Source organism: Corylus avellana, chromosome ca7 (assembly GCF_901000735.1).
Source record: "Corylus avellana chromosome ca7, CavTom2PMs-1.0".
NCBI classification, from domain to species: Eukaryota; Viridiplantae; Streptophyta; class Magnoliopsida; order Fagales; family Betulaceae; genus Corylus; species Corylus avellana.
The window spans coordinates 25,585,765-25,599,433 of record NC_081547.1 but is presented as its reverse complement, the minus strand read 5'-3'; the positions used below and the strand labels follow the sequence as shown (position 1 = coordinate 25,599,433).

At 35.2% G+C, this 13,669-nt stretch overlaps 1 protein-coding gene across 2 annotated transcripts; it reads right to left on the bottom strand.

The window, feature by feature from the left end:
* Positions 1 to 587: 587 nt before the first annotated feature.
* Positions 588 to 4,315, bottom strand: LOC132187661 (GATA transcription factor 8). Of its 2 annotated transcripts, none has more exons than XM_059602050.1 (4): positions 4,004 to 4,315; positions 3,431 to 3,572; positions 2,757 to 3,005; positions 588 to 1,793 (listed from the first exon to the last, which is right to left on the bottom strand). In XM_059602050.1, exons 3-4 carry the CDS (start codon positions 2,988 to 2,990, stop codon positions 993 to 995), a joined length of 1,035 nt encoding a protein of 344 aa, XP_059458033.1. In that variant the 5' UTR covers positions 2,991 to 3,005; positions 3,431 to 3,572; positions 4,004 to 4,315; the 3' UTR covers positions 588 to 992. The 2 variants fall into 2 exon arrangements, with proteins under 2 accessions (XP_059458033.1, XP_059458034.1); XM_059602051.1 differs by having other exon boundaries at positions 4,201 to 4,315.
* Positions 4,316 to 13,669: the final 9,354 nt, after the last annotated feature.

The window sequence follows — 13,669 nt, the reverse complement described above, 5'->3', positions numbered from 1 at the left end:
AATCAGATCCTTCCACTATGTTGACAAGCTGTGGCATTGAAGTAGAGCACAGGCTTCATTGGAGACCAAGGAAAAAGCAAAAACAACGGCAAGAAGGTAAGGATCTAAATAAAGAATCTGAAGCTGTAAAGAAAGAGGTGGGGATAAAAACTAAACTCCTTTTCTTGCTTTTTCAGCCTGACTTTAAGCAAAGTTTACTTCAAAAAGCAATACACTTACCACCAATATCAAAGACATATCTTGGTTTAATCCAAAAAGTAACAAAAAGAAGTTCATCCAAATTGTTTATTAAATCCTATTGGAATATTCACCTGTAAGAATATAAGGTAATTCAGTCTGTATGAGATACTGGTTACAAGAATGGGTGGTTAATATAATATTAAGACATTATTAAACAAAACTCATAGACTTAAATGGTATCCCAACATATTTCTCAAGGGTTCAATAATAACGAAGCTAGTGATAATGTGCAAAAGAGTGGATAAGAATAGTCCATTTTGCGTCTCTGCGACATGTCGTTTCATGTATAGGAACAAAAGAAGTGGGAAAAGAAGAAACAAGGAGAAAATACAGAATTTGGTGAAGCATAACAAATCTCAAATTCCATTACTCATCTCAGAATTTTCTACTACAAATGAACTGCAAAAAGAATTCCCATGAAAAGGAACAGAAAGAAAAGAATGCAAACTAAGAGACAACACAGACTCTCACACCTACTTACCTTTTAAGGACCTACTAACCATCACTTAACCTAAACTCTACCCTTAAAACTTGCATCTTTTTCTACCCATTTTTCAATTCTGTCATTTCAATCCTCCTCTACAAGCTAAAATATGGTCATCTATTTCTCCTATTGCCCCCCCATTCCATCCCTGTACAAAATAAGCAATGAACAAAAGAAATGATGAAATAACAGAGAAATAACATAAGAGAGGTAAAGGAGGCAGTGAAGAGAAAAGGTTCCGACAAGGAACACATCTCTCTCATCCTCCCTAAATGTAATCCAGCCCAAGGCTGCTATTTGCATTTGGAATGAGCTCCGGCGAGGCAGTCATGGTTGGTGCTGTCTCAGCTATAGCTGGCCTCTCACCAGTCTTGTTTCTCATTTCAATGACCTTCTTATGGGAATTCGAGTGCAAGGATGGAACAAATGTTGGGCTTGCTGCAGGCCGGTATTCAGGGAAGAGCCGGCCTGACTTGTAGCGAACGCCACATGCATTGCAAAGTGTTTTTGGCCCCAATGGGCCTGCCCGCCATTGGGGAGTCTTGGTTATCTCACAATGCATGCATTTCCTGACCGCTTGGGATGGCGGATTTTGATTCATCTCCACGGGGCCTGGTGAAACTGTCAATTTGATTTTCTTTTTCTTCTTGTGCTCTGCAGTGCCTTGTTGTTTTGGAATCTTGATAGTCAGACGAGACTCCGCAAAATTCTCTGAATCTGAAGAAACTTTTGGCGCAAGGAATAGCTGAGGGGCCTCGGTGACAGAGGAGGAAGTGGGGGAAATAAGTTGAATTGCCGGGCGCGGATTAAAGGTTGCCGGGCGAGGACGCTTGCTGCGAGCACGTCCACGCCTTCCAGGGGTGATGGTTTCCGGGCTGCGCGGTACACTCTTCTCGACTGAGCAGGAGCTGCTGCTCTCGAGGACAGAGACCGGGCTGGAAGTCTGGAATTGGTGGTGGGATGATTCCTTATTGTTTGCAGACTCCTCTTTCTTCATGGTAAGGCTTCCTCCAGAGAAGGAATCCTCAACAAAGTTTGATAGCCATTCCAGCTGAACAATGTCTTCATACTACAGTAAGAAAGAACACCCAAAAACAGAATTAGATGAAAGGTCCATGTTCCACATTCATCCAACAAAATCTATCTTTTGGTTATATTTTCCTAAGGCTAACACAAGGTTAACGCAAAAAATATGCTTATTAATTAAATGATTAAATTCATCGTACTAAAATAGAAGCCCTCAGATAAACTTAAACTTTCGGGACTACTTGTGATTTAACACAGACAAAATAGTAGTTATTATTCTTTGGAATTACACAAAGAATCCCACTTGAGAATGTATTAATTCAAAAAATCAACATTTTCCACATAATAATATAACAAGTATAATATAGCTAGTAGAAGAATCAGGTCATTCGGTAAAAAAAAAAATTATCAAATTTATTTCACCTTCCATACATAATCATATACTCTCTCCTATTCAAATTCCAAGCATCCAAGTTGACACATTAACAAAACCACACAACTTTGCAAAACATTATCATCATAATTGACTTTTGTTTTAAAATTATAATTATTGTTATTACTTTTTCAAAGTTAAAATCATACGACAAATCACGTGACGTCCATTAATGGCGCCCGATTATTAAACGGTCTAATCGATGAAGGAGGCCATGACATGTCACCTTGCCACCGACATGGATTTTCAAAATGAATTTACCATTGAGACCCCTAATTGCACCTGGAAACGACGAAAACACCCTTGCTCTCTAGAAGGTTTTGAATTCCTCTCACCATTTTCTACCTAACGGTGGACATGCTACAGGACAACCATTATACTCGCCCCACCAGTGGCATGGAACTAGCGTACAACAACGTCACGCGGTCGGCCAGGCTGGCACTTTAAATTTGTCTAAAATCTCAACCATTTACTTCCAAAAGTTATTACTACTTATGACGTCAGCGACAAAATTTGAAATTTCAATTTTTTTTCAGAGAGCCAACCAAGACAAATAAAAGAAAGAAAACTCACCGGAACAGAGAGCTCCGCGGAGAGGTCCGACGCGCTGTTTCCGGCCGAGAAGACCGACTCGGTGCCGGGCAGCGACTCGGACTGACTCGACCAGAGGGTCGGGAACGCGTTGCAGTCGGCGCTGCCCAGCGCGGCCTCCACGTCGTCCTCGCCGGTCGGGAAATCCAGCAGGTCGTCGATGTGGTCAAAGAAGCTGCCGCAGTCTATCTCGTCAATGAAGTTCGGTCCGATCATTGTGCCAAAGTTTTCCTGAGAAAAGAGAGAATGGCAAATGAGGGGAAATTAGTTCTGAGGTTCGAGGAATTGTACTAAATGAGTTAATTAAAAGGAAATGAAGGGTCTTTTCCTTTTTGGGATTTCTTGACAATGTGTCAATTATGAGGCCAACCCATGAGCCGTGTGGCGCATGTTAGCAAGTATTTTGTCCGTTTAAATTTCAAATTTCACTCTTATAAAAAAAAAAAATAATTATAATTATAATAATCAAAGCCGAAATGGAGCTTTCAACTTTAAGGTAAGGCCAGCTGGTCCCGTATATTAGCAGTGCAATTTGCAAATTGGGTTGTGGTTTCCAAGGAAGGAATTGTTGCGTCCAAAATGAAAATAAAAAAAAGTAAAGACTTATTGGAGGAAAGGAATAATTTCTGTACAGAAAATGAAAATGAAGAGCTAACCTTGTGAGTTTCTGACCAAAAGGGTACTCAACAACGAGCTAGCTTTTTTCAGCGAGGCTGAGAAATTGGGGTTTGAAACCGTCGGTGCAGGGATTTTCACAGTAGTAACTGAAGAGGAATTCAAGGAATTCTAAATCAAATCCTGCAGAAACGGTAAACGAGGTCATTGTGAGTAAAGATAGGACCCAAAATCTATAGAGTGTGTTTAATTCGTAAAAAGAACGGAGTAAGCGTTCCCGAATTTCCCACAAAATAATTTGAAAAAGGAGAAGCAGTATTTGCTCTCTTGTGTACTGTTTGGTTGCCGGGAAAACCGGGTTGAAGAAAGCGAAATGAGTTGAATTATGGGAGGTTTTTAAATTTGTTATTCACTAGGTTGTTCACACAATTTTCTGAACCAAGACAGCATACAGTAAATGTCCTAAATTTTAAAATCCCGTTTCATTTTTCTGTCCTTCCGGTTTCTCAGCAACCAAGCAGCGAAATCATGGCAAAACCCCGAAACTCGACCCCTGCCGACACTCAAAACCCGAAAGGAAAACGCCACCGACAGTCAAAAATGCAGAGCCAAACCTGAGCAATTAGAACCTAAAATGAACTCCCGCCCTTTCAATACTTCCAATGGCCGAAGAAGCAGAGAACCAGGAAAAACTCCCCCAAAAGAAAGAAACCAAAAGCTACAACCTCTAGGCTTCAGAAAACCCTATTCCTATTCCTCCATTATAAACTGCAAAACTATTGAGAGTTTTTAAGGGTGAGTGAGAGAGTACCTTCAGAGGGAGAGAGAGAGGGAGAGAGGTTTGAAAGGAGAGAGAGGAGAGTGAGAAAGGCTAAAAAGGGATGGAGAAGGGAGAGTGTGATTGTAACGTTAGGTGAGCCTCCTCCTTCATTGCTAGCTGTCTTTTACTATCCCCTCACTGTCGTGACGTTGAAGTCTTCTCTCCTCTCTCTCTCTCAAAAAAAAAAAACTCTTGCTCTGATTACCCACGGGTCCCACACTCCCCCCACCGCACCCAATTACCCTTTCCACGGATTTGATATTCTTCTTCTTTTATCAAACTTATTAAACCAGAAAAAGAAAAAGAGCTGGGATTGAATTGATGGGTTTTTGAAAGAGCTAAAGAGGGAAAAGATAAAAAAAAAAAAAAAAAAAAAAAACTGTCTGCGGATTTCCTTTGCGAAGATTCTGCACACAGAGATGGGAGAGAGAAGAGAGAGAGGTTTTTTTTTGTAGTGTACTATGTGGTCTGAGAATTTGTCAGGTTTCTAACCGCCGTTGTTTCCGACAGGCACTGTTCTTTAATTTTTACAGCGATAATGCGAAAGTGTCAGACACCAGAGAGGAGTTTTCAGTGGGCGGTGTCGTTGCGGTATCTAACGAGGCGCGTGGGGTTGTGATTTGTAATTTGTACGGATGAAAACGGGGAGGTTAAAACTTAAAACCTCAACCAGAGCTCTGTAACTGATTGCAGAAATGGAATTTGCCCCTCCACTTTACTTGAAACTACGACTTTGCCTACTTTTTCTTAATCCTAAGTTACCCAACGCATTAACCGGTGTATGCGCCAAGTTAACATAATTCGGCCGCGGATTAAGCTAATAAGGGTAGCATTGTCATTTTGTGCATCACATGGTTTTCGTAATTCTTGGCATGGAGCCGATCAGTACCTTATCCTATACAGTATTTTACTATTTTTTTTTCTTTTCTTTTAAATAATAATAATAATAATAAATAAATAAATAAATCTTATCCTATGGAGTTGGTTTCTATATTCCCAGAAGAGCATCGATACAAATTTTTATTACAAATTTAAGCGTGAAATTTCTTGGTATTTATTAAGTTAGTTACTAAAACGCATTAAGTTATGTAATGGTACACATGACACTTGTCAAGTTTATAAATTAATGTGATAATTTATGTAAAACTTATCATGCCAATTACTAAGTTATGAATGGTAATATAATAATCTACGTGATACTCATTTTCATAGAGTGCGAATTGACACGTTAATTTGTAAGCGTGTTTATTATAATAATAATAATTTAAAAAAAAAACCCCAAACGATAAATCTATGAATCCAAGCAAATTCTTTAGATTTCTCTCTTTTTTGTTTTATTTTTTTTAGTTTCCTTAAGTAAGTTTATTGTGAATTTGAAATGGATTTTTTGGCCAAATTTGCAGCGTACTTCACATTAAAATAATAATTTTTAATCTAATTAAAAAAAATATTTTTAAAAATAAGTTACCCTAATCTGACTTGATCACCTCATTACAATCTTTCATGTGTTGTCCAATTTGCTTCAAATTTAAACCATCTCTTTGTCATTCTAAATAAATTCCTCAAATTTTCCAAAGATACTAGATTTCAACAACGATCAAAGCTCCCCGCTGTCATTACCCCCCACGTCAAAAACACCAAACCCCTCGCATCATTCAACATTAAGAAATGCTTATTTGTATTCTAACATTTATTTCCCGTACATTTTTGCTGAGGAAAATAGATTAAAAGGCTACAGATGGTAAACCATTAAGTTCATGGCAAGTGCTTTTAAAAGACACGTGCTCCTAACAAATTTGTCAAGCAAATAAAACAATTGATAAATGTCAAACAATAGTACGAGCAGAGAATTCATTGTAAGCATTTATATCAAACAATTAGCATCGGGTTTTTAAGTTTAGTTAATACATAAATTGGAATAATAAATAATACAATAAATTATTATGGGTTGTCGGTTGTCACTCCATTAATATATATAAATAGAGTCCCACCATACACATTCATAAGATGATTTGTAGATTGAAAAATGTTACAATAAATCCACATAAATAGTATAGAGACTAATTTTAACAATGTCAAAGTTTCTTTTTGATCTTAAATTTAAGGATTAAATACCTTGTTAGCTTGTGTGCTTTGGACAATTTTCAAATAACTTCACATGTTTTAAAAATTATCAAAAGTGGTACTTGTGATTGTCTAATTAACCTTGTTTGTTCCTTGCTCTATGTTCCGATAAAAAACTTAATAGCCCTTTAAGTAATGTGTCTCATATACAACTTTACGGCCCTCTCCATTGAAAATTTCCGCTTTGAGTTGGATTTCTCCACAGAGGAGTGGCACTCGCCCACAAGGGTGGGATTTTTCCCTCGGTAGGTCGCGAATTAGGATCTTCTCAATTTCATTTGAACTGGAGAATATCAAGCTAATTATAGTGAATTGAGTATTTTTATCCCATCAAAAAGTGAAAAAATGAAAATACTCATCTACTATAACTAACCGGAGAATATACAGTTCATTTGAACTGGAAAGAATCTCGTTTCGCGGGGTGAGTCCAATAGGCAATAAGTGTTTCTATTTATTTTTATTTTTCTTACTCAAGTTTTTCTAATTTTTGGCAATATGGAAACTGCTCTAAATTCTCAAAGTATGCCAATTACATAGTAGCGCGACAGTCACACCCGAACAAGTTCAAGTGCACAAAGCTCTCTCTCTCTCTCTCTACCTTTTCTGACCAGCATCGCAGAACCTCTTAAATGTTCTCTATAGTTATTTTTCCCCTTTTATTTGGTTGGGTTTTATTTATTTATTAATAAATTTACTGAATTATCCTTCCAAAAAAATTAAGAGGAAGGGATTTATAGTTCCAATCAATAATATCACAGATATAACTGGAGATTTCGTTGGGTTTTATTAACAATAGGTGAGGAATAATATATAACACAAAACAAAATAGTAATTTTAAATACTTTTATAAGATTAAGACTATAAAGTAAATTTGTAAAAAATTATAATAAAATTGAAGTAATTTTCATGTATAGCCATATCTTATGGTGGGTGTGGCCTACGTGTTGACAAGTATGGGATAACCTTTGCTTGTATTTTCAGAAATAATCGGTAATTCGAACGAATTCCTGAGCATTAAAGCTATACCGATACGGACTTCTATAAAGTGAACAAAATTTGCAAGCTGTCACAACAACCTTTTTGACAATCTTACCCTTTACCACCGCATCCCAATTATAGCCGAATCTTTAGTGCGCCACAAGTGTGTGCGCGTTACCAAAATGGAAAACCTCTCAGCTGCTGCAAATATAAATAAATAAATAAATTTATTATTAAATCTGTGAAAGACTAATAAAAGTGACTGCAGAGCTGAGCACGTTTTGTTTGGGCCTCCTCCAAATGATGGGCCTCACTACCTTTTCCCTTTCACTCTCTTTTAACTAACTTGAGCTCTACTCTTTGAACCAATCCCTTCCAAAGTACTCTTCTTTCTCTGAACAATTTCTTTTTTTAAAAAAAAAATAAATAAATAACTTGGATTGCACTCTTTGAATTACTTCCTTCGGAAAGACTTCTCCCACATTGGAAAAAGTAGATTTAGGTAAGACCCATATTATATTTAAGGTAGTCTATATTCTATAAGGCTTGGACTTCATGCACTATTATATTGAGTAGTTGCCACAACCAGACACCACTTCATCTTCAAACAATTTGTTTTTGGAGAATCATCATTTTCATGTTTGTTTCTTTTAGACCATTATGTCTCCGTCTCACATATTATAGTTACCGGTAAATCGATCATGTCTTGGGTGATAGTGTGAAACAACCAAAATAAACATAAAAATAGAGGTAGAATCAAGATTTCTCGTCTCAGACACACAGAGAGAGAGAATTTTCTCCCTTTTTTTTTTTTTTTTTTTTTTTTTTATAATTTCTACATGTCATCTTTCCACTATGTCACGTTGTATCTGGGCCCAAGCGTACTTTCTAGACCTATATATATATATATAAATAATTTTTATTTTTATTTTTTTCAAAACTAGAACTAAGAAAATTTGTTTTCTGCATGCATTGGGATTCTTCAATTTGATTCATAATTGAAAATCTGAACATATTAATCGATTTTTCTTTTTAAAAATAAACTTAAAAATCTATTATAATCTTAAATAATTAATAGGATTAAATTCACTTTACCCCTGAAGTTTCAGGAGTTTTTCAATTTGAACCCCAATGTTTAAAAATTGGCAATGTTTCCCATAATGTTTCAAAAAATTTTAATTCAAACCATTCATTACTAATTTCCGTTTAATTGGATGGACATTATCTCACGTGCGTCTCACGTGAGATTTTGATGCCCTCTATTCCAATTTTGTCCTCATTAAAACATATGAAATTACGTAATTACTCTTAATTTCATAAGTTTTAATGAGGGTAATTACGTAATTTTATAAGGTTTAATGATGGCAAAATTGGAGTAGAGGGCATCAAAATTTCATGTGAGACACACATAGAATGATTTCTGTCCAATTCGATGAAAATTACTAACAGAGGGTCTGAATTGAAATTTTTTTAAACATTATGAGGGTACATTGCCAATTTTTAAATATTGGAGTACGAATTAAAAAACTCATAAAATTTCAAGAGGGTAAAGTAAATTTTTTCCTAATTGGTAATGAAGAGAATGCTTAATATTTTGTCATGCACTTGGTTACTTAATTTGGTTTCTATGGCCATTAACAAGCCCTACAGATTATGATAGTGATGCCTTGGAATGGAGAAATTCTGGTGTATCAATTGTATAGTCGTTGTCTAAAACACACACAAAAAATGAAATTTAATTATGACATAAACGTACGAGTCAATGTGTCATATTGATTGCGTCCTATAACCTTCCTTGTGTCGGTAAGGAAAACGTTGTCATGTACATCTAGAAAAACCAAATGGTCCAAATGGCTTGTGTTCCAAACGGGGTGAACATGGATTTTTAGAAAAATGAATATATCAGTATACCAAATTATATTTATTTGTAATACTCACCGACACAAGTTTTCCTTCAATCAATTTTATTATAAATTCAAATGTATATTTACTTGTCTGAAAAGATTTCAAACAGTTTGTCCATTGGACAAGAGAATCACATAAAAATTCTCTCACATTTACTGTCTAAATTGATTGTAATTTGGATATATTTATTCAAACATCAAATTACTATAAATCCACACTTAAAATCGGAATAAAATCTCTTACAATTTCAAATAAATGATCAAATTACAGAATTTAAGTTGTTTTTTAGCATAAAAACATGGCATAAATCTTTATTCTGACAGCAAATTACTATAAATCCACTCTTAAAAAGGGAACAGGGTCTCCTACAATTTCAAATAAATTTTCAAATTACAAAATTTAAGTTGTTGCTTAGCATAAAAACACGGCATGTTACGGTTGAGAAAAATTGAGTATATTTTCAGCATATTCTCGCTCTCTGTATTGTAAAAAACATTTGAATAAAATATTGTCCTTTCATTTTTTGAAGAACAATCGTTCGTGTAAAAGTGAAAAAGAAGTCTTGTAAGAGAAAAATTCTTTATGATTGTCTCAATAACCTGTTACATTTTTAATAAGTGGTATTTTTTCAAGTCGTTAGTGGCATAAATTTCATAATTTACAATTTCTTTAAAATTGTAGCAAATCTTGATCCTAATTACACATGTTAGTTTTAATTGAAATACTGAAAAAGTTTTGTCCTTACCTTAATTATAAAAAAAGAAATTGATAGGTCATTGTAGCTTTGATTAGTAGCAAATCCCCTTAGTTAATACGAGTTGGTTCATTGACTGTCTTCTGAGTGTTTAACAAGTGAGCTCCAATGGCCGAACCTTGTACTCCTGCAGCTGAACACCACGCTCCAAGACAGATACTCCGTATGTTGCACGCGCCACGACAGTGGGCATGTTTGTACAACATGTTGGTTGTCACGTAAACATGGGTTCGATGGGCGAAATGACTGCGTAACCTTCCTAATTTTCTCTGACAATTCAAGCCCTGTATATTAAACTTCCCAATTAGTTTGGCATGGGCGTTACAGTACATTCAGTAAACTTAACGTGGCAGTATCCGGCGCGAAAGGCGGGGGGAGGGAGGGGTGGTTAACAAATGCATGTTGCGTGCTAGCATGTTAAGAGCCCCATGTTGAGGTGGGACCCTTCTCGCACGTTCAAAGAGTCGGTACACACGTTGGGCAACGTGGCAGGCATAGATCCACCGTGTTGCGGTGGAGCCCACACAGCGAATCAACCGCTCAGCTCCAGCTGGTTATTTGTGTGCTCAGGAGCAGCATGCGACGTGGGGCAGGGTCACGTGAGTTTGCCTCGGGATTCGGATATAGCTTACGATTAATTCCTTTGTGGACTTGGACTCATGGCTGTCCGCCACGTTGTGGGTGCTGACTTTTGTTGGACGAAAGTGTCCGAGGGGAGTTGTTTAATTTACCTTTTGGTCGTGATTAAGATATTTAGCACGCATCATGTGGATGTGGTGGTGGGAGTGGGACCTGGAGGACCTAAGCTTTGTGTGGCCATTGCTTCACAGCCGTACGAAAAATGGGGACTTTTGTGGGCCATTCCGCGTCGTATGGACTGTTTTCCAAAAATCACTCCTAAATATTCAACAATCATCCTTCATAAACAGCAATCTGTCCTTATATTTTAGACTTTTTAGTCCAAATAACAACTAGTTAGACTCTCGGGAATGTGAAGGTGTTGGCGTGTATATATATATATATATATATATATATGATTGATATATTTTTCATCTCGTCTTACAAAATAATCATTAAATTTGTGAATTATATAGACCACATATAAGGTAATAGTGAACTTCATAAATTTAATGATTGATAGAATAAATTTATAAAAAAATATGAGTATATTATTGACATCAATTATTTCTCATAAATATGCAATTTCATAAGAATAATCTGCGAAATCATTTCTCTAACTATGGGTGCATTTGAGATTGTGATTTCGCAAGAATAATTCGCGTTTCTAAAAGATATCGAAAAACGTAAGGCGTTTGGCATTGTGATTTTAAAAGCACTTAATCTAAAATAGGAAAAAAAAAAATGCTATTTTTATAAGCATGCTAGATGATGGTTATTTGAACAAATGCAAATTTAAACCAAAATCACGATTTCGCATAACAAATATTTAATAAAAAATATTTTTTAACATGTTTTATCAAACGCATTTATAATTTCAAAAACACAATTTTTTAAATCGTACTTATTGAAACCGCAATCCCAAACGGACCCCACATCACAATAAATATAAAATAAAAATAAAAATTATTGTTGCTCAAAATAAAAATAGAATAATCTTGCATCCAAACATTCTCTAAAGAATGCTAAATTGCCACCCGCGCCAAACGATAAGTTGCCATATTTGCATCCATTTTGTTGTGTGGCACTAGCGTGATTGCACACTAGTGAGAACCGTCTTCATATCATCAATCAACTGCCCATGTCGACTCTAACAACAACCTTCCTTTGGCATGGCATAGACAACCTTCCGAACATCCATTTCAATAATGATATTTTTCTACACTCAAATCTCTGCTAGACTCTACAACTTTCTAGCTTACATATGCGTCAATTACGGTTGAGTCAATTATTAAAGGTTTAGCGGAACACAAAGATATCAACACATTTCTCTTATAGTCTCTAACAACTGTCCCCATACCCACATCTCTTTGTTTGAAATATCTATAGTCTCATCCCAATTTACCTTAATCAATCCAATTGGGGGTGCATTCAATTATAGAATTTCTACGACATGATTTTGCTTCATATTATTTCTCATACTTTATGTAGCTTTATGAGATCACCTCCGAATACAGCTGTATTTTTACGAAGCCATGTTCTTCTAGCAATTGAAACAACAAACCATATTTATTCCTCTCCACGTAAGTTGAACATAAAATAACATTACAATTAGCAGATCATCATCATCATCTTCTTTTTTTTTTTCTTTTTTTTTTTTCAATTTACAATAAAAAAAAAGAAAAAAATGCAATTCATCCTTCATGTTCCTTCCATTCCCATCCATCGTTACATTTTCCTACTAAACAACGGATATATTGAAAAATATTTTTTGTAGGATTCATATTTTAGAAAAAAGGGTTAATGTGACTTACACTTGTTTATTTTGAGAAAATATTGTTGATGTGCAATAGTGTCACACTACTTACGTGAACGGTTCTTAGAATATGTATTGCGAAGTGCAATTTCGAATGCTAAAAAAGGCTTTAACTTCTCTTAGAGGACACTGGTTAGTTTTTAGATAAGATAGTCAAATGCTTGATCCATCAAATAGTATCATAGCTAGGGGGTCATTAGTTCGAGTCGCAGGAGCCTCATGTTGAGATACAATATTGCCGCTTTGCTCACGTTGACCGCTCTTAGAACATGTCTTGAAGAGTACAATTTCGAATGCTATAAAAGTTTTTGACTTTTTTCCTTGGACAAAAATTGATTTTCATATTAGATGGTCAAAGATTCTATCCAAATAAACATAAATTCATATAGAATTGATTCATGTAGCCATCCTTGCTGAAAGAAAGTGTGGCTACATGGCTACCAATATAGCTAAATTGGAATAGAAATTAGAATGAGAACTTTTTTTAATAGTATTTACAAAGTAACTTATAAGTTTCACTTGAATCATTATCCTGAAAGTAGTTGTGTGATTACTTTTTTGTTGGTACGTTTTTTTCTTCCTACCAAACGAGGGATTAACATGGTAGAGCATCTACACCAAATGCTCTAAAACATGTATATATATTATGTATATTTAGTTAATATGAGACAAAAATGAAAAATTACGTTCAACCGCTTCTCTTTATTTATAACACATTAATATATATATTGTGTTCTCAGGATTTTACATGAATATTGTTTTCTAAAAAAAATAAAAATTGAAAGATTAGTGGGATTTTTTTTTTTTTTTTTTCAGTTCTTTTAGAAAATAATATTCACCTATAATCATGAAAATACCAAGAAGAACCATAACATTTTTTTTTTAATACCAATTCTCTATTTTTTGCTACAATCATTTTTGATTTCTCTTGCTGGTATAAAAAAATATTGAAAAATAATATATAAAGAAAATATAGGAATGAAAAAAAAATAGTCCTTAAATATTTTTTTAGAATGAAAAGCTCAACTCTTTGATAGAGATTCGAGGCGTATCCTCGCATTTTTCGCTAAACCTACATAAAAAATTAGTTAAATCCAATTAAGTCAACTGAAAACTGGTAAGCATGATTTCTCATGGCGCAATCTCATTATACTCATAGGCAGATACCGAAGCGACCGGCGACCGGTTATATATATATATATAGAGGCTTAAAAATTAAGCTTTCACTTATCAAACCAAAAAAATATGGGTTGACCGTTAGTACT